The sequence below is a fragment of the Procambarus clarkii genome, chromosome 26, assembly GCF_040958095.1.
Source record: "Procambarus clarkii isolate CNS0578487 chromosome 26, FALCON_Pclarkii_2.0, whole genome shotgun sequence".
In the NCBI taxonomy this organism is placed as follows: domain Eukaryota; kingdom Metazoa; phylum Arthropoda; class Malacostraca; order Decapoda; family Cambaridae; genus Procambarus; species Procambarus clarkii.
The window spans coordinates 22,043,742-22,068,213 of NC_091175.1; the positions used below are offsets into that span (position 1 = coordinate 22,043,742).

General features: G+C 43.3%; 1 protein-coding gene across 6 annotated transcripts in view; it reads left to right on the plus strand.

Moving 5' to 3' along the window:
• The window catches only part of LOC123756854 (filaggrin-2), a 238,436-nt gene that overhangs the window by 207,996 nt on the left and 5,968 nt on the right, over window positions 1–24,472 (plus strand). Inside the window, exons 6-15 of one of the 6 annotated variants that reach the window (XM_069331979.1) lie at window positions 5,290–5,580; window positions 9,510–9,623; window positions 10,096–10,653; window positions 11,207–12,368; window positions 12,931–13,144; window positions 14,448–14,618; window positions 16,237–16,376; window positions 16,875–17,059; window positions 17,978–18,190; window positions 24,256–24,360. In XM_069331979.1, the coding sequence (XP_069188080.1) occupies window positions 5,290–5,580; window positions 9,510–9,623; window positions 10,096–10,653; window positions 11,207–12,368; window positions 12,931–13,144; window positions 14,448–14,618; window positions 16,237–16,376; window positions 16,875–17,059; window positions 17,978–18,190; window positions 24,256–24,360 (3,153 nt within the window). The remainder of the gene's footprint in view (window positions 1–5,289; window positions 5,581–9,509; window positions 9,624–10,095; window positions 10,654–11,206; window positions 12,369–12,930; window positions 13,145–14,447; window positions 14,619–16,236; window positions 16,377–16,874; window positions 17,060–17,977; window positions 18,191–24,255; window positions 24,361–24,472) is intronic. The other 5 variants (XM_069331980.1, XM_069331982.1, XM_069331981.1 and 2 more) reach the window with 5 other exon arrangements.

The following is a 24,472-nucleotide window of genomic DNA, read 5'->3' on the forward strand; positions in this document are numbered from 1 at the left end:
GATTCTTATTAAGGATTTGATTTAATCCCTACCGGAAATCGATTTAATTGTTCCAATAGTTTTTTTAATTAAGAAATCCTTATAGAAGCTTGTGGATCCTTGAGAAATCATGCACCAAGTCACGTAGGCACCTATAGGGCCCTATGGTGTACGTGATCATAGGCATTGTCATCTAGGATCCAGATGTATAAGGAATCTGTAGTGATTCTGATATGATTTTGATAGGATTTAGATATGATATAGAAATAATACATTGCTTAGATAATAATATAGATATAGTGGGTAAAAATTTCCCACATCAGTGAAGAGTAGAAGTGCCATAGTGAAGAGTAGAGGTGCCATAGTGAAGAGTAGAAGTGCCATAGTGAAGAGTAGAGGTGCCATACTGAAGAGTAGAGGTGCCATAGTGAAGAGTAGAGGTGCCATAGTGAAGAGTAGAGGTGCCATAGTGAAGAGTAGAGGTGCCATACTGAAGAATAGAGGTGCCATAGTGAAGAGTAGAGGTGCCATAGTGAAGAGTAGAGGTGCCATACTGAAGAATAGAGGTGCCATAGTGAAGAGTAGAGGTGCCATAGTGAAGAGTAGAGGTGCCATACTGAAGAATAGAGGTGCCATAGTGAAGAGTAGAGGTGCCATACTGAAGAATAGAGGTGCCATAGTGAAGAGTAGAGGTGCCATACTGAAGAATAGAGGTGCCATAGTGAAGAGTAGAGGTGCCATAGTGAAGAGTAGAGGTGCCATAGTGAAGAGTAGAGGTGCCATACTGAAGAATAGAGGTGCCATAGTGAAGAGTAGAGGTGCCATAGTGAAGAGTAGAGGTGCCATAGTGAAGAGTAGAGGTGCCATAGTGAAGAATAGAGGTGCCATAGTGAAGAGTAGAGGTGCCATAGTGAAGAGTAGAGGTGCCATAGTGAAGAGTAGAGGTGCCATAGTGAAGAGTAGAGGTGCCATAGTGAAGAGTAGAGGTGCCATAGTGAAGAGTAGAGGTGCCATAGTGAAGAGTAGAGGTGCCATAGTGAAGAGTAGAGGTGCCATAGTGAAGAGTAGAGGTGCCATAGTGAAGAGTAGAGGTGCCATAGTGAAGAGTAGAGGTGCCATAGTCAAGAGTAGAGGCGCCATAGTAAAGAGTAGAGGTGCCAAAGTGAAGAGTAGAGGTGCCATAGTGAAGAGTAGAGGTGCCATAGTGAAGAGTAGAGGTGCCATAGTGAAGAGTAGAGGTGCCATAGTGAAGAGTAGAGTTGCCATAGTGAAGAGTAGAGGCGCCATAGTCAAGAGTAGAGGTGCCATAGTCAAAAGTAGAGGTGCCATAGTGAAGAGTAGAGGTGCCATAATCAAGAGTAGAGGTGCCATAGTCAAGAGTAGAGGTGCCATAGTGAAGAGTAGAGGTGCCATAGTGAAGAGTAGAGGTGCCATAGTGAAGAGTAGAGGTGCCATAGTGAAGAGTAGAGGTGCCATAGTGAAAAGTAGAGGTGCCATAGTGAAGAGTAGAGGTGCCATAGTCAAGAGTAGAGGTGCCATAGTCAAGAGTAGAGGTGCCATAGTCAAGAGTGGAGGTGCCATAGTCAAGAGTAGAGGTGCCATAGTCAAGAGTAGAGGTGCCATAGTCAAGAGTAGAGGTGCCATAGTCAAGAGTAGAGGTGCCATAGTCAAGAGTAGAGGTGCCATAGTCAAGAGTAGAGGTGCCATGGTGAAGAGTAGAAGTGCCATAGTCAAGAGTAGAGGTGCCATAGTCAAGAGTAGAGGTGCCATAGTCAAGAGTAGAGGTGCCATAGTCAATAGTAGAGGTGCCATAGTCAAGAGTAGAGGTGCCATAGCCAAGAGTAGAGGTGCCATAGTCAAGAGTAGAGGTGCCATAGTCAAGAGTAGAGGTGCCATAGTCAAGAGTAGAGGTGCCATAGTCATGAGTAGAGGCGCCATAGTGAAGTGCCGGACCAACCAGGCTGTAGTGGATATGTGGGCCTGCGGGCCGCTGCAAGCAACAGCCTGACGGACCTAGTTATCACCAGACAAGCCTGGCCTCAGACCGGGTTTGGGGGAGTATAGGAGAACCCTCGAAACCAACTTCAGGTAAAGAATGGCATTATAGATGTTTCAATGCCTCAGTAGTGAACAAATGGAATGCACTGAGGAATGAAGTGATCTGATGGAGACTAATAGGGTCGGAATGCAATGCGCCAGGTTCGGGACCCAAGAGCTCAAGCACTGGATGTATGTTTTGGGGGAATAAGTGCCTCTGTCCTGGGTTTGTGGGGCGGGGCGGGGCGGGGCGGGGTGAGGCGGGGCGGGGCGGGTAACGGGTCAACAGGTGAAGCCCACCCCCGCCCCACCCCCACCCCACCCCCACCAACCCGTTACTTCAGACATTATCAGATTTTGGGCAGTTGTGGTGGAGGCTGAATCCTGCATGTGGTCTCCTCACACTCGTCCTCCTCGTCCTCCTCCTCCTCCTCCTCCTCCTCTGTCTGTCTGTCTGTCTGTCTGTCTGTCTGTCTGTCTGTCTGTCTGTCTCTCTCTCTCTCTCTCTCTCTCTCTCTCTCTCTCTCTCTCTCTCTCTCTCTCTCTCTCTCTCTCCTCTCTCTCTCTCTCTCTCTCTCTCTCTCTCTCTCTCTCATATATATATATATATATATATATATATATATATATATGTCGTACCTAGTAGCCAGAACTCACTTCTGAGCCTACTATGCGAGTCCCGATTTGCCTAATAAGCCAAGTTTTACTAAATTAATATATTTTCTCTAATTTTTTTCTTATGAAATGCTAAAGCTACCCATTTCATTATGTATGAGGTCAATTTTTTTTTATTGGAGTTAAAATTAACGTAGATATATGACCGAACCTAACCAACCCTACCTAACCTAACCTAACCTATCTTTATAGGTTAGGTTAGGTTAGGTAGCCGAAAACGTTAGGTTAGGTTAGGTTAGGTAGGTTAGGTTGTCGAAAAAACATTAATTCATGAAAACTAGGCTTATTAGGCAAATCGGGCCTTGCATAGTAGGCTGAGAAGTGAGTTCTGGCTACTAGGTACGACATATATATATATATATATATATATATATATATATATATATATATATATATATATATATATATATATATATATATATATATATATATATATATATATACATATACACACACCTCCACTACCCTCATGAACGGTCGACGTCTCTTCCACTCTACACATAAACGGTCGACGTCTCTTCCACTCTACACATAAACGGTCGACGTCTCTTCCACTCTACACACGAAATGATTGTGTTAAAAAAAATTATAATTGCGAATGATGTAATAGTTGAGTGTGGTAAGGTCAGACACACTAGGCGCTGCTAGTGGGGGTCGCTTTCTCCAGACTTGTGGACCTGGATCCGGATTCTCCAGGATTCGTTCGTGGATCTATCCTCCCTCCAACTAAGATCGTTCTACATAATGACGTTAGAAGCATCTGTGTACACAATGACCTTGAGGACCTTCGTTGATCTTCACTTAACATTCCTGCAAGAATTGAACACGCCTCGGGGATGTCTGGTATTTTCTATTATATTTCTTAGATTTTGCTCGCAAGTCTTGGGTTACTTGCCCCCAAATGTCTTAAGCATTTAAGCATTGCTTACTTTTATATCATGGGATTTTTTTTGTTAATTCAAGCTTTCCTCCCCCCCCCCCCCCTCCAACCTCGAATTATTTTCACAACTTAAGAGTTATTTTCTCTCATAGCTATGGAATTTATTTGTTGTGCATTGAATTATTTCTCTCCACTATGGTCTCCCCCCCCCCTGTGTTTGTAATCCCTGCTATCATGCTTTTGATATTTTCTTTGCTATGCATTTGCTTTTTCTTGTTTTTTCCATGTTTTTTCTATAATTTTTGTCCACACACTACATTTTGCCCCAAGCTTTGGCTTATTTTTCTGCAATTATTTTTTTCCCCGAGGCCCGCCAGATTATTTTCCCGGTGCCGTGATTTCCCGCCATGTCTTGGGTTATTTCCCGCCATGTCTTGGGTTATTTCCCGCCATGTCTTGGGTTATTTTGTCTGTCTCTTAGATTATTTTCTCTCCGTGCTCTGAAATGTTGCCATGTGTTGGGTCCCGACGTCCTGGGGGTCTCTTGTTTCCCGAAAACCTGGTTTCTCGGACAACTTTTACCTGTACTGTTATTCCGTTCTTTTTAATGATTTATTTGTTTCTTAAGATATTTGATAGGTATATAATCATGTCTTGTGAGATTTTTTTTGCGATTTGTTACAATTTTCCTCAACCTTTGATTAAGTTTATTCTATGTTCAAAGTTTATTATCTTATGTTAATGCTCTTGTGTTTATAACCGTATGTTAACCATGTATAAAGTTTACTCTCTCTTATTCTGTTAAATTTACTGCCTAAAATTTACCCCAAAACTTTACTCCCTTAACTATGTTCCTTGATATTTACTCACTAAAAATAATTACTTTAACTTAGGTCTTAAAGGTCTCCATATAAGCCATTTTGCTCACTAACTTGAGGTTCAGGTTAATCTTCCGGTGTGTAATTACTGGTCAATGGGGTGTGGAACTTGGTGGTTTGGAGAGAATAAGTTCCCCGGGTTGAGAGGGCGGCCACCCTGGGGGCTGACCCCAGCCCTTGCTCCTGGGGGCTGACCCCAGCCCTTCCTCCTGGGGGCTGACCCCAGCCCTTCCTCCTGGGGTGCTGACCCCAGCCCTTCCTCCTGGGGGCTGACCCCAGCCCTTGCTCCTGGGGGCTGACCCCAGCCCTTCCTCCTGGGGGCTGACCCCAGCCCTTCCTCCTGGGGTGCTGACCCCAGCCCTTCCTCCTGGGGTGCTGACCCCAGCCCTTCCTCCTGGGGGCTGACCCCAGCCCTTCCTCCTGGGGTGTGCTCTCACTAAATTGCACGTTGCAAAATTGACGGTTGCAGCCAAAAATGTTGACGTTTTGTACTATTTATTGTGTTAAAGACACGAACAAACAAGCCAAAACCCAGACTTAAACATTCCTAGGCTTAGAATAGTACATATATGTACTATATTAGGCCTATGATGTATATTAGGCCTAGAATTGTTTGGACAGGTTAGGTTAGTTTGTGTCTAGTTATTTTTCACAATTTTAATGTGTCATTCGGGCTAATTCAATAATACAAAACGTGAACGCTTTGGGTCAAACAGTCCATTTTTGTACGTTTGAGTAAATAGTTATTTTAATTACTAGGATAATGGGTAATTACTGTTTTATTAACGGTGTCCGGTCCTGCACTAACCAACTAACCCTCCTAACTCCACCGTCCTTCAGATTGAGATCAAAGAAAGTTCAACTAGCCTTCCGGGGCCCATCCCGCCTATCCTCTCGGCGGGCTCGACTAACCTGCCTTCAGGGCAAGCCACCCTCAGTTCGCTCCTGGCCGACCTCGCCGCCGGGTCAACCTTCTTCCCGCGCTCGGCCACGCTGGGGCGGGAGGTGAAGGGGGCGAGTGTGGCCGAGGGCACTCGCTCGGCCCGGGGCAGCACGCTACCCAGGTCACGCCCACCCACCTTCTTGGACCACAGGCCGCCCCCCGTCCCCACCAGGCCTCGTCCACACTCGGTAGGCCTATGGCTGCTGGACTCACATGGGACACTAGACTGGGACTCGGGGATTTTTAGACTGTCTGGTTTATCTATGTAGTTTAGATTGAGGTAAACCAGTTGTTTAGTTGATTTGTTGGCTGTAGTTTACTGAGTAATTGTTGCAGAGTCGTAGGTTGTGTAGTAGTTGATGATCAAACAGTAGAGTTGTAAATTGGTTGATTGGAAGAGTGTTAGACTGTCTTAGATTTACAACCCTGTAGATGGTGTATAGCAGACTGGTCGACTGTCCTAGATTTACAACCCTGTAGATGTGGTATAGCAGACTGGTCGACTGTCCTAGATTTACAACCCTGTAGATGTGGTATAGCAGACTGGTCGACTGTCCTAGATTTACAACCCTGTAGATGTGGTATAGCAGACTGGTCGACTGTCCTAGATTTACAACCCTGTAGATGTGGTATAGCAGACTGGTCGACTGTCCTAGATTTACAACCCTGTAGATGGTGTATAGCAGACTGGTCGACTGTCCTAGATTTACAACCCTGTAGATGGTGTATAGCAGACTGGTCGACTGTCCTAGATTTACAACCCTGTAGATGGTGTATAGCAGACTGGTCGACTGTCCTAGATTTACAACCCTGTAGATGGTGTATAGCAGACTGGTCGACTGTCCTAGATTTACAACCCTGTAGATGGTGTATAGCAGACTGGTCGACTGTCCTAGATTTACAACCCTGTAGATGTGGTATAGCAGACTGGTCGACTGTCTTAGATTTACAACCCTGTAGATGTGGTATAGCAGACTGGTCGACTGTCTTAGATTTACAACCCTGTAGATGATGTATAGCAGACTGGTCGACTGTCCTAGATTTACAACCCTGTAGATGATGTATAGCAGACTGGTCGACTGTCCTAGATTTACAACCCTGTAGATGATGTATAGCAGACTGGTCGACTGTCCTAGATTTACAACCCTGTAGATGATGTATAGCAGACTGGTCGACTGTCTTAGATTTACGAACTAGTAAATAATATTGGCCGACTGTGTTATTGAAACTTTGTTAAATTTTCTTCATCTACATTTTCCTTAAAGCCTTGTAGAGTAGTTTGTAGTTCTAACATTAACTTGCGTTAAATATTAACATCCAGTAGTGCAATAAATTATTTAGATAGCATTATTTCCAACAGTAAATGTTACTTAACAATACTAATGCTGCATAACTGCTACTTATGGTTACTTTAACGACTTCACTAAAGTTATTGTTGGCTCCATACCTCAATCCCCGACCGTCCAAGTGGTTGGGCACCATTCCTTTCCCCCGTCCCATCCCAAATCCTTATCCTGACCCCTTCCCAAGTGATATATAGTCGTAATGGCTTAGCGTTTTCCCCTGACAAGTCCCTCCCTCCCTTCATACCTTAAATATATCCTCTAAATACCGGTGTGACGACATTTCGGTCCGGCCCTACTTGGTAAGGGTTTAACACAGACCAAAACGTCGCCACTTCCGTTTTCTATGTGTGTTTGGGGGGGGGGGACGTGTAGAGATGTGTGTTTCAGTCAGGGGCCAGATTCACGAAGCAGTTACGCAAGCACTTACGAACCTGGGGCCAGATTCACGAAGCAGTTACGCAAGCACTTACGAACGTGTACATCTTTCCTCAATCTTTGACGGCTTTGGTTACATTTATTAAACCATTTACAAGCATGAAAACTTGCCAATCAACTGTTGTTATTGTTATAAACAGCCTCCTGGTGCTTCGGAGCTCATTAACTGTTTAATAATTGTAAACCAAGCCTCCAAAGATTGAGAAAATTTGGACAGGTTCGTAAGTGCTTGCGTAACTGCTTAGTGAATCTGGCCCCAGGTTCGTAAGTGCTTGCGTAACTGCTTCGTGAATCTGGCCCCAGGTTCGTAAGTGCTTGCGTAACTGCTTCGTGAATCTGGCCCCTGGTTCCCTGAGTGTAACGCTGAATCTTCAATCTAATTGGCTCTGGCAACTTATGTTCAATAGCCTATCCAATGAGATTTGATCATTTGTTGTGTTTCGCTGCTGATGGGATTAGATTGTCACATGACTTCATGTCGAGTCTCCGGCATGTGTTCTGACTCCACCCTGGCGAGATGCTGTAACACTGGGTGTGTCACAGGGTCTCGTTACAGTGACAAGATCCTGTAACACCTGGTGTGTCAGAGGGTCTCGTTACAGTGACAAGATCCTGTAACACCTGGTGTGTCACAGGGTCTCGTTACAGTGACAAGATCCTGTAACACCTGGTGTGTCACAGGGTCTCGTTACAGTGACAAGATCCTGTAACACTGGGTGTGTCACAGGGTCTCGTTACAGTGACAAGATCCTGTAACACCTGGTGTGTCAGAGGGTCTCGTTACAGTGACAAGATCCTGTAACACTGGGTGTGTCACAGGGTCTCGTTACAGTGACAACTTCCTGTAACACTGGGTGTGTCACAGGGTCTCGTTATAGTGACAAGATCCTGTAACACTGGGTGTATCACAGGGTCACGTTACAGTGACAAGATCCTGTAACTGGGTGTGTCACAGGGTCTCGTTACAGTGACAAGACCCTGTAACACCTGGTGTGTCACAGGGTCTCGTTACAGTGACAAGATCCTGTAACACCTGGTGTGTCATAGGGTCTCGTTACAGTGACAAGATCCTGTAACACCTGGTGTGTCATAGGGTCTCGTTACAGTGACAAGATCCTGTAACACCTGGTGTGTCAGAGGGTCTCGTTACAGTGACAAGATGCTGTAACACTGGGTGTGTCACAGGGTCTCGTTACAGTGACAACTTCCTGTAACACTGGGTGTGTCACAGGGTCTCGTTATAGTGACAAGATCCTGTAACACTGGGTGTATCACAGGGTCACGTTACAGTGACAAGATCCTGTAACTGGGTGTGTCACAGGGTCTCGTTACAGTGACAAGACCCTGTAACACCTGGTGTGTCACAGGGTCTCGTTACAGTGACAAGATCCTGTAACACCTGGTGTGTCATAGGGTCTCGTTACAGTGACAAGATCCTGTAACACTGGGTGTGTCACAGGGTCTCGTTACAGTGACAAGATCCTGTAACACTGGGTGTGTCACAGGGTCTCGTTACAGTGACAAGATGCTGTAACACTGGGTGTGTCACAGGGTCTCGTTACAGTGACAAGATGCTGTAACACTGGGTGTGTCACAGGGTCTCGTTACAGTGACAAGATGCTGTAACACTGGGTGTGTCACAGGGTCTCGTTACAGTGACAAGATGCTGTAACACTGGGTGTGTCACAGGGTCTCGTTACAGTGACAAGATCCTGTAACACTGGGTGTGTCACAGGGCCTCGTTACAGTGACATGATCCTGTAACACTGGTGTGTCACAGGGTCTCGTTACAGTGACATGATCCTGTAACACTGGGTGTGTCACAGGGTCTCGTTACAGTGACAAGGTCCAGCTGGGGTACAGTGAGGACGCACAAGGAAATTAATATAACCTAGCCTGAAGCACCGTAATATAATGACTGGTGTTCATTTAGTGCCTTGGATGGAGCAGGTGTGGACACACCTGTACAAGGACCCATGTACACCTGGACACACCTGTACAAGGACCCATGTACACCTGGACACACCTGTACAAGGACCCATGTACACCTGTACACACCTGTACAAGGACCCATGTACACCTGGACACACCTGTACAAGGACCCATGTACACCTGGACACACCTGTACAAGGACCCATGTACACCTGGACACACCTGTACAAGGACCCATGTACACACCTGTACAAGGACCCATGTACACCTGGACACACCTGTACAAGGACCCATGTACACCTGGACACACCTGTACACGGTCCCATGTAAGACTTGGGGGTCAATAGTGTGTTGAAGGAGTAAGGTGACGAGCTAGTGTTGATGTGGTGTGGGTGTTGTTCCAGCAGACTGTGGGTGTTGGCGCTGGGGAGGAGAGGGACCAGCTGCTGCCAGAGGACTCCTACCTTCACTACCTCGATGGTATAGACAACCCCGCTCTTGTCCACGACGCTCACATGGTGGGTCTATGCCACAGTAATAATAATAATAATAATAATAATAATAATAATAATAATAATAATAATAATAATAATAACAATAATAATACACAGAGTAAACACACTATCGTGAGTGCATCAGTGAGAAAATTAGAAGAAGCTGTAATAAGGATTCGAACCCTAGGAACACCAACTGCATAGGTTCGAATCGTCATCACAGCTCCTACGGATCTTCTCAATAAAAACAATAATAATAATTTATTTGCCTACAAGTCCATCATAGGACTCTAAAATGTCCTTTAAGTCTATCAGTTTGAGCATCCTAGTTCCAGATTATAACTCATGGAATATATTTTAAATATCAAAGGAATGTAATTTGAGTTTACATATGTCTGACTTGTGTACTGCAATGGAGTATACATGTTGGTGCTTGTATTGTGGGAGTAATGCCGTGAGGGGAAATTATCAGCTGTAATGTGAAATTTCTTTTCAGCCTAGTTACCGAGCACCTGGAGGAGGGGTGCAGGGGGCCCACCAGGGTATCCCAGGGAGTGTACAGGGGGCCCACCAGGGTATCCCAGGGAATGTACAGGGGGCCCACCAGGGTATCCCGCCGGAGGGCACGCTGGCGGGGGTCCTGCCTCCACCCTACGACTCTCCCTTCCTCTCTCGCTCCACGTACCGGCCTCCGTCTCTACAGCAGCAACACCAAGCGGCGTCCCAGCAGCTCCCACCCCCCTCCCACCTCCACCCAGCCACCTCCCAGCACCACCCAGTCACGTCACAGCACCACACAGCCACCTCCCAGCACCACACAGCCACCTCCCAGCACCACACAGCCACCTCCCAGCACCACACACCCACCTCCCAGCACCACACAGCCACCTCCCAGCACCACCCAGCCACCTCCCAGCACCACCCAGCCACCTCCCAGCACCACCCAGCCACCTCCCAGCACCACCCAGCCACCTCCCAGCACCACCCAGCCACCTCCCAGCAATCAGCCTTCACCAGAGAGACGTGGATGCGTGGCTCACAGGGGCAGTTTGCGGTAAGATAATCACTATATATTTACATCTTCATCATATATTATTTATATATATTTAATTAGTCTTTTATGTATTTACGAGCAGCGGTAACCGGCTGCGCCCGGGGCTCTCTTCCCCTTTCCCCACTCCCCCACCTCTCTTAATCTCCCCTCTCTTTCATTTATCTTTCTCTATCCTCTCTCTCTCTTCCCAAGCCTCTATTCACCACCTTCCATCCTAACATTCATTATGTTAGATAAATCTTATTGAGGATGGATTTTTTATTTAGCGAGATTAAAAATTAATAGAATTTACCATTTAATGCAAAGGTGGGACATACGGGGTTCGACTCCCTCCCCCCCCCCCCACCACCAACCTATGTACCCTGGAATCGACCAGTCAGTTACATATAGGTCGTGTTAATGAATAATAAAGGTGAGAGTCGCTGAACGTCTATCAGCTGAATTTCCATTTAGTAAAATTTTAGGGACATACTGAAAGCAGGAGCCTTTCAAGGTATTCGATATTAGTGTATTTGTTGAAATTGTGGTTTTGAATGTTGTGTCTGTACTGCAGGGCATCGTGGAGATCCTTCCGCCACAGGGACACCTCCACCTCAATGGTCACGTGTCCCAGCACCACCCACCTCCAGCAGCACACATCCCAAATGGTGGGACTCACAACCACACCAACAATCACCTGGAGGGAGCACACACCCACGCCACTGGCCACCACACCCACCCTAGCAGCCACCTCACTCACCCCGCCACTCACCACTCCCATATGAACGGCCACCAGGAACCCGTGAATAGCGTGGGCACTCAGAACAACAGGAGCGCCGGCACCGTGGATGACAACCAAGCCAACGATGCACAGGAACGTGGCGAAGACCAGCACAAAGACGACAAGTGGGGCTCCCTCAAGCGTGGTCTGGCAGCCCGTAAGTACCAAAACCTGAAGGAAAAAATATCTAGTAAATTTTCCCGTGGGGACAAACATGAAGAGCAGGCAACCACACCTCAGGGCACATCATCTCAGGGCACAAACACGAAATCCACAGCAACTCATGGTAACACAAACAACGCCACTGGAAACTCCCAGCAAGAAACAGGTGGAATCCAACCGGGAGAAACAAGAGACAGCGGCCGGGTCAACAAACTCAACACAAGCTTCCGTAAGGCCATCCACCAGAGTACTCAAAAAACCAACTTGCAAGAAGCTACAATGGAGACGAGCTTAAGCACAAATCAAGAACCAGGAGGTCCACCGCAGCAAGGTAGTGGCCTTCCCCCTCACTACCCCCGCGGCTCCCTCCACTACCACACACACCACGCCTCTCCAAACCAGCGTGCAGCTGCGCCACTACCCATGTCCTCCCCACAGCTGGGTCGCCAGCACCAGCACGACCCCTTGGCACATGGCCTGGCCAACAGGCGCTCAGGCTCCTATCATCATCTGGCTCAGCTTCGACAAGAACCGCCTACATGGCGCTCTCACCATTACTCTGTTGACAACCTGGTTGATGCTCATGCATTGCCCTCTGACCATACTTACTCCGGTCCAGCTGTCAGCAGTGGGCGTGGGCAACCTGCAGGAGGGGAAGGCGTGGGCTCGGGCGGCTCAGACTCGGGGCGTGGGACAGCCGGCAGCGGGGGTGAGGGCCGCCTGCCTAACAACCTCGACACCAGCCTCGACTCAGCAGCGTCTCAGCGACAAAATAACCAAAGCCATTCATCAGGTGAGAATAAATATTGGTAAATATGATTTAGATTGTAGCATAGTGGGCTACGTCCTCGGCTCACAATCGATGGACCTGGGTTGAATCCCCAGGCGGGACAAAAACGGTTGGTTATGTTTTCTTTCATCTGATGGCTCTGTTCACCAAGCATAGCTGTGTTCAAATAGCATCGCATCCGGATACCGGTAATTATCTGGGAACTAGACAACTGTAGTGGGTGGCAGCCTGTGGAAAGTTAGTAGTTGGCCTAGGGTAAACCTTGATAACAGTAACCACAGGCTTCCTGTCCCCTGCAATGGGAAAGTAAGGTAACTATCAGGAGAAAGTGCTAAGCCATTAGGACTATATAGCCCTGGGAAGGGGTCATAATTAGGATTTGGGATGGGACGGGGGAAAGAAATGGTGCCCAACCATTTGGACGCTCGGGGAATGAACGCCGACCTGCATCCGGCGAGATCATCGCTCTACCGTTCAGCCCAAGTGGTTGGGTCCCGACAACGAGGATTATACTGAATCAGTTGATACCCTTATTGGTAGCAGTAATATCATTATGATGGTCCAGCAGGCAACGACTCCGAGTGGGTGGACATGACAGATGCCGAGCTTCAGCGGATCATGAAGAAGAGTTGTGGCGGGAAGAGCAACGGAGGGCCCGCGGCGAGGCGGGAGTCCTTGGCTGCCACGCCGCCCTTGCCGCCCCTGTCGCCAGAGGCCACACCTCAGCCCTCCCCTCAACCCTCACCGCCCAGGCACCGCAAATACAGCCTTTCATACAGGTATGTATGGCTGGTATATATCATACAGGTTTGGCTGGTATATGTCATACAGGTATGGCTGGTATATGTCATACAGGTATGGCTGGTATATGCCTTACTGTAACTCATTGTCCATTACGAGTGCAGGCGTAGTAGGGTATATTGCTTGACCTATCTATCTGTTCCTCTTTACCCGTTTGTCTTTGTTTACTCGTTCATGTATCTATTTACCTGTTCGCTCGTTCATCTATCACTATTTACTCATTCATGCCCAGGTATAGTGACCACACAAATTCATCACTGATTTTTTATTAAAGTTTTACCTTGCATAGAAAATAAGTTAATATTAATCATAGAAAGCGGGTTAATACTAATCATAGAAAACGAGTTAATATTAATCAATAAGCAGCCTCAGTGTGGCATAAAGAAAATGTTTAGTTACATCATATGTAAAATGTATTTTATCTTAATGATAATTACTTATAATTACACCAGCGTAAGCACTCATGATACTGGATAATAATAATAATAATAATAATAATAATAATAATAATAATAATAATAATAATAACATAAAACCCCACACTTGTGTATTTGTGAAATTTATGTAAGGAATTTACACCAAGTTTTTCACACTCTTCTGAGTGCTTTGTCAAGGTCTGAGTGTGTGGTTAGGACGAGACTTACGTCACAACGTCTAATGAGGCTGCTATCCTGGGTCCAGTCCTGTTATCCTTCTTGACCACATGACTTCTGATGTACCCGCGGTAATGTCTTCTACGGTATTATGGCCATGTGTTCTTTCTGTAATCCTGCTATTCTGGGAACTGGAGTTGTTATCCAGTTCAAATAACAACTCCAGTTCCCAGAATAGCAGGATTACAGAGAGGACACATGACCATAATACCGTAGAAGACATTACCGCAGGTACATCAGCAGTCAGGAATAGAGGTGATCGACATGGTCAGGAGGAGATCAGGAAGGATAAGAGAACTGGACCCAGGATACCTGGATCATACCTGGAGAGTGGTTCTGGGAAGTTCTTCTACTCCCCGAGCCTCGCCTTGAGGCGAGGCTCGATTTGTGATAAAGTAGTGATCCAACTTACGCATACAAAGTGAAATTGATGACGTTTTTGGTCCATCTTAGACCTCTTCCCCCTTTCCCCCAGTCCCGACTTGATAAGCGTCAGGACGGCCCGAAACATCGTCAATTTCATTTCATATTTTTGAGTAGAATTATCTGCGGAAAATGAATATTGTGAACAATATGTAATCCAAATCTCACCACTGCCGAGTAAATTCAGTGTGAACCTTGACACCAGCAGCAGCAGCAGCGGCCTCAACAAACCTGACCTGCTGGAGGCTGCAGGACGGGACGGGAGCAAGACTCGAGGTGTGGTGGACGGCCGCCCTCCCGCCACCTCCCAGGAGACCTCCGCCCAGCCCACCTCCAGGAGGACAGCGGCCTCTCACACCCAACACACACATGCAAGGTGGCATATACATTACAAAAAAATAATTATTTGATGATATATTTATTTACAAAAAGAGATGCAATGAGTTATAAATACAGATTTTGGTGTGTAATTGGTAAATTCTCGTAAAATACTGATTAAAACGTATTCTGAGTTACATTGAAGTCAGATCTATGTTGTATGAGCGATGTATTTTGCATGATTTTGATGCGGGGTTGTCCCAGCATTTATTAATGTGTGCAATTTCTATACCTTCATGGTTTCATTTATATTAATTCTTCAAATTTTCTTTTTGAACATTGTAATATTGTGATATAACCGTGCAGTGTCTCTCTCGCAGCTGTAATGGTAAACTATACTTTGCTTTTCCTATATACTGTATTTCACTTTCCAAATTGTAAGCTAAGTGTTACTCTGTCAAAAATGTAAGTTTAACTTTGACTGCTCTTCTGTTTAGTCTAGTCATTATCTTAATGGTTTGTGTAAGTTGTTACGAATATAATTTCGAATTCTAAGTAATGTTAAATCAACATAGGTTCAACATTAAATCGATATTGAATCAATGTAGAATCACGTTGGTTCAATGTTACATTTACCTGAGGACCAATCTCTTTCTAGTGGCGTCGACGAGGGCATGAAGTCGGCGGCTTGTCAAAAATCCCCTCATTTGTCCTGATGATTTTGTCAAACTGGATTTTAAAATTCAGCAGATTTTTGGCGTCTATGGCTTCGGCGGGTAGGCGGTTCCATAGGTTTATAACCCTGTGGGTGAAAAATCATCTCCTGTTTTCTGCCCTACATTGTGGTTTGTTGAGCTTGAATCCGTTGCTCCTTGAGTTACATCTGACCTTTTGAGGAAACTCTCTGGGTCAGTATCCTCCAAATTGTTAAGTATTTTCAAAGTTTCTATGTCAGCCCTGTCATGTCTGGTTTGCAGTGTTGTTAGCCCTGTGGCCCTCAACCTTTCCTGGTATGAGAGTTGACTTAGTTCTGGATTTTATTTTTGTTGGCTGGTATTGAACTTTCTTCAGAGCAGCTATGTCCTTCTGAAAATGAGGTCTCCATGCCTGGATACAATAATCCCAAGTGAGATTTTGGCATTAGAGATTTATACAGTTGAATTACTAACGTCTCCTTAAAGTCAAAAGTTCGTTTGATTATTCCCAAGGTTTAGTTAGTCTTTTTTTCTCTCTTATTGCAGCTCCCACTTGTGGTGCAACTTTCAGTGAATGATGGATTATGACTCCAAAGTCCTTTTCTTCATCAATTTACTGTAAGGTAGATTGAGCTCATCATTGTTAATTTGATAGCTGTGATGAGAATTATGTTCAACATGCAACATCCTGCAATTTTCGACATTTAAAATCATTTGCCAGTCTTCCGATCATTAATAAGGCCTGTGTAGTGTAAGGATGATGGGGTTTGTAATATTCTCATCAATGTCATTAATGTATATGACAATAAGGGTTGGCCCTAAAATGAACCCCTGCAGTACCCCACTTACCACATTTCTCCAGTCAGATTTATTTCCGTTAAGCACGGCCTTTCGCTTTCCTTGTTTTAACCATTTTTTTATCCATTCTAGTATTCTACCATTTATTTCATGTGTCTGTAACTTCCTTACACCCTTCCTCAGCAACAAGATAACAGGAGGTGGTGGTAGCACTGGTCACCGGAGCCTCGGGGCGCTGGCAGGCGGCTGGTCACACAGGAAGGAAGAAGAGAGGCACAAGAATAACGCCTTTGAACCCCTTAACAAAAATAGAGTTAATCTAGGTAATTACATAATATAAATTGTTTGATTTATATTGATAGTATCACACCTTATATTTTTAGCAGACTGAGAGCTTTTCCCCTCCCACAATTCATCTTAAGCTTTACCCTATTTGTTTTCCTAGAACGTGACTCTGCAGTCACATATATATAAGAACTGGTCTCGTGAATCTTGCTGGCAAAACTTGTAAACTTATCCAGTGCCCACTAAATTAAGTGTGATATAAAGTTTTGTGGCTTCACACCTAACAAATTAAGTTAGACGTTAATTTATACGTATATTAATTTTTTTAACTATGAGTCTTCTAACTGCAGAAAATAAGATACAATAACAGAAAAGACCTTGCATGAAATTAAATGAAAAGTGATGTTTTTGTCCATCTTGAACCCTTATATAATGATGTTTCGGTCCGTTATATAGGCATATATCTTCATTGTCATTTCATATTGATGGGTTGGGTTAATCATCTCCTAATTCTGTGGCCGTACTGATATGAGCAGGCCCTGGTGGAGGTGACCTGGATACTGGGGAGATAACATCGACCACCGAGGCCCTCGACCTAGACTCCATGTTGGACGGGGTGACGGAGGCGACCACTGACGACGACACCACCACCTGCGCGTATGACCCCGACGTCCACCTCATCAGGAAGCAGCTAGAGGGCCTAGAGGGCATGTACTCTGAGGTGAGGACTACACTAAATCATCATCAAAAGGGGCCAAACGTGCGAGGCTCTTTAGCACTGTTACACAATGTTAAACAGTTCCTAGTTAGTTGATCATAATACAAGAACTCTGAGATGAGTGATGTCAGCTGTGGTATCAGATCCACCGAAGAGTTTACCAAGAGACATGTGACTTGAAGGAACAGTGGAAGGTTACCGTGAGGTATTTATGAGGAGCATCTCACAGCCCAGCCTCTGACCAGGCCTCCTCGTTGATAGTTGGCTAAAAATAAAGTTGATTTTATAGCTATGAAATTGGGTAGCAGCACGTTACTGTGTATACCTAAGTTTGTTAAAAAAAAATGGAATTATCTTTAAACTGTATTATAATGTCAATTATTGCTTAACAAATATATACTGTAACAATGATACAGTAGATTTTATAGCTTCAAAATTATTTATATGTTGATATAATAATGTAAACTGTTTCTTTGACAAACACATAGAGTAACAATGATAAAGTAAATTATCATTGTTAAAATTATAATTTACTTTAAATTTAAAATAATTCCATAGCTTTACCAATAAGGGGGGGGGGTAGGGTCCCGGTAGTACAGTTGGGTTCGTTCTCAACGCACAATCGAGAATTCCGGGTTCGAATCCCGGGTGAGACAGAAATAGTTGGGCACATTTCCTTTCACCTAATGCGTCTGTTCACCTAGCAGCAAGTGGAGCTTAGGAGTTAGTCAGCTTGTTGTGGGGTTGCATCCTGGGCGGGGTCAGTAATTTGACCCTGGAGGGGGGGGGGGACCTCGATAAAAGCCAAACGTGTATGAATACACTCTGGCTTCCTGTCCCTCAATACAGTGAATTATTAAATAATAAAGCTATGGAATTATTTGTATCTCAATTTTATAATATAAATTGTGTGTTGTACAGGTGCTGAAGCTACTGGGAGGTGGTCGGCGTGGGGGCCGTCACCTCCTGGCCAACGGGAGTGGTATGGCAGACCTCAAGACCTCGAGGCGCCGGCTGCACGGCTCACTCTCCTCACTACCGTCATCCATAGTGTCGTCGAGGCCAGGCAGGGACAAGCGTAGTCGAGTGATTGACGACAGGGTGAGGAAGACCGCCAGGGATACCGGTGGCAAGGTATGGCGCCGTCTCTTACAATTGATTTCATAACTGCTGGGGAACTATTGATGATGTACAGTCGAGGGAAATTATTCCTTTACCCCTCAGCTCCTTGGAACGTGCGAAATGGCAATGTCACATTTGCTGTTATCTTAATAGTGGGTTAGATTATGAATGAATATGCGCTTTGTAACGCGAGCCACATTGGTCAAAACAACATACATTAATCAAAACATGTTTAGGGACCCTCAGCCTCGAAGAAGAGTATATGTAGCATCCGGGGGAGCCTTTTGGGGTATCCGCGTACACTCACATATTGTCTTCTCCTACCATCCCCTATACTGTATATTGTGTATCGTTAACCAAACCACACCCTAGAAAGTGAAGGGACGACAACGTTTCGGTCCGTCCTGGACCATTCTCAAGTCGAATGTGTATTGTAATTTTATTTTATTTTATTTAAAACTACATTACACGAATTTTTTCAATATTTCTTATGTTTCTTTTTACTGTCGATGGTAATTGAAAAATCAATTCTCCAAAATTCATTTTTATTTCTAGTCTGATGCGATGCTTGAACACGTTTCATAATAACTTATTACATTTTCAAAGACTTTAGTTTGCACACACACAACTGTAACCTGAAAACACTAAACAGAATTTTACTTATGCTAAACACTTAAACAGCTTGTCTTATATATTCGCATTTGAGTGAGGTGATATGTTGCAACAGTTTTGGATAAGGTGAACAAACTTTTGACCAACACAAGACAGAACACGGAACATTGGGTATTAATTGGATAAATGAGAGGGAAGAATGGAAGTAACTGTAAAGAGCCTATTGGCCCATACTTCCTCTTGATGCTTCTATATTGGTATGGAGTCTTGAAGTGGGAGTCTAGTGTCTAGTGTCGGAGTCTAGTGTTTTCAGGTTACAGTTGTGTGTGTGTAAACTAAAGTCTTTGAAAATGTAATAAGTTATTACGAAACACGTTCAAGCGTCTCATCAGACTAGAAATAAAAATTAATTTTGGAGAATTGATTTTTCAATTACCATCGACAGTAAAAAGAAACATAAGAAATATTGAGAAAATTCGTGTTAGAATTATTAATCTTACTTTTTCGGTCATATTTAACAACATATGTTTACAAGAAAGACTGCTACCAAAATATACTAATATTAAAACGCACGACCCAGCAGCAAGAAATCAAGCCTTCACGATAAAATATCGCCAAAGATCTGATTCAAAATCAGATACACAAGGCAGAAAATGAAATCAAAGAGTACAAAACGCAACTACTTCACGCTACAAACCAATGGAGAAACGGCAACATCGACGAAAACCTCCGTACTCGTATCGAGCAACACCTCGACATCTTCACAGATCGACATCACCACAGCACCGAAACCAGGATAATCAAGAAACTAACAACATTATATGGAGGATCTATGGCGATTCCACGACCAAGAGATGGCTTCCTGAACCTTGCTGGAATCAACCTCACTGAGGACCAAGTCAATCTCCTAAATCTGGGTATAAACTGTCACGTTATGTCCAGACCGAGTGAGATGGCCCGGAAAGTGGAGTTGGAGATCCTGTTGGAGGACATATTCGACCTCGAGACACAAAGGAAGATCACCACCAAAGACACCTTGCAAGCAGAACTTATTGCAGAAGGAGGAAAGATTCCAGGCAACTACAGAAGCACCATACTGTCCCCCGAGCTCAAAGCGGCAGCTAAGAGCCTTCGTAAGAACAAGGAGATAGTCGTCAGGAGAGGTGACAAGTCGCCAATATATGTCATTCTTAAAAAAGACGAATATCTGGCGAAAATGAACCTCATAATCTCTGACCAAACTAAATTCCAAAGGGTAACGAAGGACACTACAGCCGAATTGAAAGCAAAGGTAAACAGATTGATTGAAACTGTGAACGCCAAGAAATCGAACTCCACCTGCCAAAGATTATTGGGAATACAAACCTGGGTATGCATATGGAAATGTCAAGACGCACAAGCCTTGAAACCCACTTCGGCCAATCATCAGCCAGATACCCACACCCATGTACAGACTGGCGAAGCGACTCAACGGCTTGCTGACTCCTTATGTACCTTGTGCTTTCAGCCTGAAGTCTCCAAAGGAATTTGTTGACTTACTTCGGGGAATACGGGCCACAGGGATAAGAGCCTCATTGGACGTAGAATCACTGTTTACCAACGTACCTGTGGATGAAACAATCGGGATGATAGCGGACAGAGTGTATCGTGATCCGGCCTGTACTCCTCTTGACATACCAGAAAACATTCTACGGAAACTACTCCAAGCTTGTACTAAAGAGCCACCCTTCTTGAGCCCTGCTGGGCACATGTATAAGCAAGTAGATGGGGTCGCCATGGGTTCTCCCCTAGGCATCCTGTTTGCAAACTTCTACATGGGTACTATCGAACAGAAGGTCTTAGTTGACATGAACTTGAAACCTGCCATATATTGCAGGTATGTTGACGACATTTTTACACAGGTACCTGATGTCAGACGTCTGCAGGAGCTGAAGGAGGCATTCAAGTGGAATTCTGTGTTGAGTTTCACTTACGAGATGGAGAAGGATGGGAAACTGCCCTTTCTAGATGTAACAGTCATGAAAAGGAGCGGAGGTTTCCATACTGCAGTCTACACTAAGGAAACAAACATAGGAATGTGCCTCAACGCCAACAGTGACTGCCCAGACAGGTACAAGAGGAGTGTTGTCAACGCTTACGTTGACCGTGCTCTCAGCCACAGCTCAGGATGGAAGCAAGTCGATGAAGAACTAGGTAGGGTAAGGCAGGTCCTAGTCAACAACGGCTTTTCCAGTGGTTTCGTTGAAGACATCATAAAAAGGAAGGTGAAACGCCATGCAGCCTCTGAAGAGACAACCAACACAACACCTGTACCCCCTATTAGACTATTTTACAGGAACTTCTTTTCCACAGCTCATAAAACGGAGGAAAGGGCCCTGAAAGATATTGTTAATAGGAACGTTATCCCTACAGACAAAAATCAGAAGATACAATTGATGATTTACTATAAAACCAAAAAAACGGCCAACCTACTCATGAAAAACTCTCCAGACACAAAGCAGAATGCCTTAAAGGAAACTAACGTCATCTATGCCTTCAAATGCCCAATTGGGGACTGTAAGCCCCAAAGAACTCAGTATATAGGCAAGACAACAACATCTCTTTCCAGGCGATTAACAATGCATAAGCAACAGGGCCCCATCAAGGAACATATAATCTCTTCTCACAACCAGACCATCACCAGAGAAGTCTTAACAAATAACACAGAAATCATCGATAGATACAGCAATAGCAGGTGGCTTGACATCTGCAAGGCACTACACATCAAAAAGTCAACACCAGCAATCAACAGCCAATTAATGCACAACTATATTCTACCCACTTCAATACTCCGTACCAATATAGAAGCATCAAGAGGAAGTATGGGCCAATAGGCCCTTTGCAGTTACTTCCATTCTTCCTCTCATTTATTCAATTAATACCCAATGTTCCGTGTTCTGTCTTGTGTTGGCCTAAAGTTTGTTCACCTCATCCAAAATTGTTGCAACAAATCACCTCACCCAAATGCGAGTATATAAGACAAGCTGTTTAAGTGTTTAGCATAAGTAAAACTCTGTTTAGTGTTTTCAGGTTACAGTTGTGTGTGTGTAAACTAAAGTCTTTGAAAATGTAATAAGTTTTTATGAAACGCGTTCAAGCGTTGCGTCAGACTAGAAATAAAAATTAATTTTTGAGAATTGATTTTTCAATTAATATCGACAGTAAAAAGAAACATAAGAAATATATATATTTATATATATATATATATATATATATATATATATATATATATATATATATATATATATATATATATATATATGTCGTACCTAATAGCCAGAACGCTCTTCTCAGCCTACTATGCAAGGCCCGATTTGCCTAATAAGCCAAGTTTTCATGAATTAATATATTTTCTCAAATGTTTTGCTTATGAAATGATAAAGCTACCCATTTCATTATGTATGAGGTCAATTTTATTTTATTGGAGTTAAAACTGACGTAGATATATGACCGAACCTAACCAACCCCTACCTAACCTAACCTAACCTATCTCTATAGGTTAGGTTAGGTTAGGTAGCCGAAAAAGTTAGGTTAGGTTAGGTAGGTTAGGTAGTCGAAAAACAATTAATTCGTGAAAACTTGGCTTATTAGGCAAATTGGGCCTTGCATAGTAGGCTGAGAAGTGCATTCTGGCTACTAGGTACGACATATATATATATATATATATATATATATATATATATATATATATATATGTCGTACCTAGTAGCCAGAACTCACTTCTCAGCCTACTATGCAAGGCCCGATTTGCCTAATAAGCCTAGTTTTCATGAATTAATATTTTTTCGACAACCTAACCTACCTAACCTAACCTAACCTAACGTTTTCGGCTACCTAACCTAACCTAACCTATAAAGATAGGTTAGGTTAGGTTAGGTAGGGTTGGTTAGGTTCGGTCATATATCTACGTTAATTTTAACTCCAATTAAAAAAAATTGACCTCATACATAATGAAATGGGTAGCTTTATCATTTCATAAGAAAAAAATTAGAGAAAATATAATAATTCAGTAAAACTTGGCTTATTAGGCAAATCGGGCCTCGCATAGTAGGCTGAGAAGTGAGTTCTGGCTACTAGGTACGACATATATATATATATATATATATATATATATATATATATATATATATATATATATATATATATATATATATATATATATATATATATATATATATATATGTCGTACCTAGTAGCCAGAACTCACTTCTCAGCCTACTATTCAAGGCCCGATTTGCCTAATAAGCCAAGTTTTCCTGAATTAATATATTTACTACAATTTTTTTCTTATGAAATGATAAAGCTACCCTTTTCACTATGTATGAGGTCAATTTTTTTTTATTGGAGTTAAAATTAACGTAGATATATGACCGAAGCTAACCAACCCTACCTAACCTAACCTAACCTATATATTTAGGTAAGGTTAGGTTAGGTAGCCAAAAAAAGCTAGGTTAGGTTAGGTTAGGTAGGTTAGGTAGACGAAAAAACATTAATTCATGAAAACTTGGCTTATTAGGCAAATCGGGCCTTGCATAGTAGGCTGAGAAGTGAGTTCTGGCTACTAGGTACGACATATATATATATATATATATATATATATATATATATATATATATATATATATATATATATATATGTTGTACCTAGTAGCCAGAACGTCGTACTCGGCCTACTATGCAAGGCTCGATTTGCCTAATAAGCCAAGTTTTCCTGAATTAATATATTTTCTCAATTTTTTTTCTTATGAAGTGATAAAGCTACCCATTTCATTATGTATGAGGTCAGTTTTTTTTTATTGGAGTTAAAATTAACATAGATATATGATCGAACCTAACCAACCCTACCTAACCTAACCTAACCTATCTTTATAGGTTAGGTTAGGTTAGGTAGTCGAAAAAGTTAGGTTAGGTTAGGTTAGGTAAGTTAGGTAGTCGAAAAACAATTAATTCATGAAAACTTTGCTTATTAGGCAAATCGGGCCTTGCATAGTAGGCTGAGAAGTGCGTTCTGGCTACTAGGTACGACATATATATATATATATATATATATATATATATATATATATATATATATATATATATATATATATATATATATATATATATGTGTGTGTGTGTGTGTGTGTGTAAATCATGAAAATTAACACGTGATGAAGCACTTGACATTTATTATTTCATTATCTTTTGTGGGTATACGTTTTCACATTATTTATCACTTATTAAATTCCTCCTGATTTATTAACCACAAGTTAAACTCTTGGTCATGTACTCAGTGGGACAAATATTAATGTAACTAATATTAATTGTAACTGACAGTTTACAATAACCAATACTGCTTACTGTAAAATGTATTTATGTTGCCTGACTTGTACAATTATTCATGCATCATCAAGGCTAATAAACATTACAAATATTTTTCATTTGCAGTCCATTCACAAGCGGTTTCAACGCCTAGAGAGCCACGTGGTGACGCTGGCTCGCAGTGTGGCTCACCTCAGCTCAGAGATGAGAACGCAGCACCTTATGTTCCAGGTATGCTAATATCGTAAAGTATATGTATATACTACACGTGTAATTACCCAAGTGTAGTTACGATGAGAGCTACGCTCGTGGTGTCCCGTCTTCCCAGTACTCTTTGTCATAT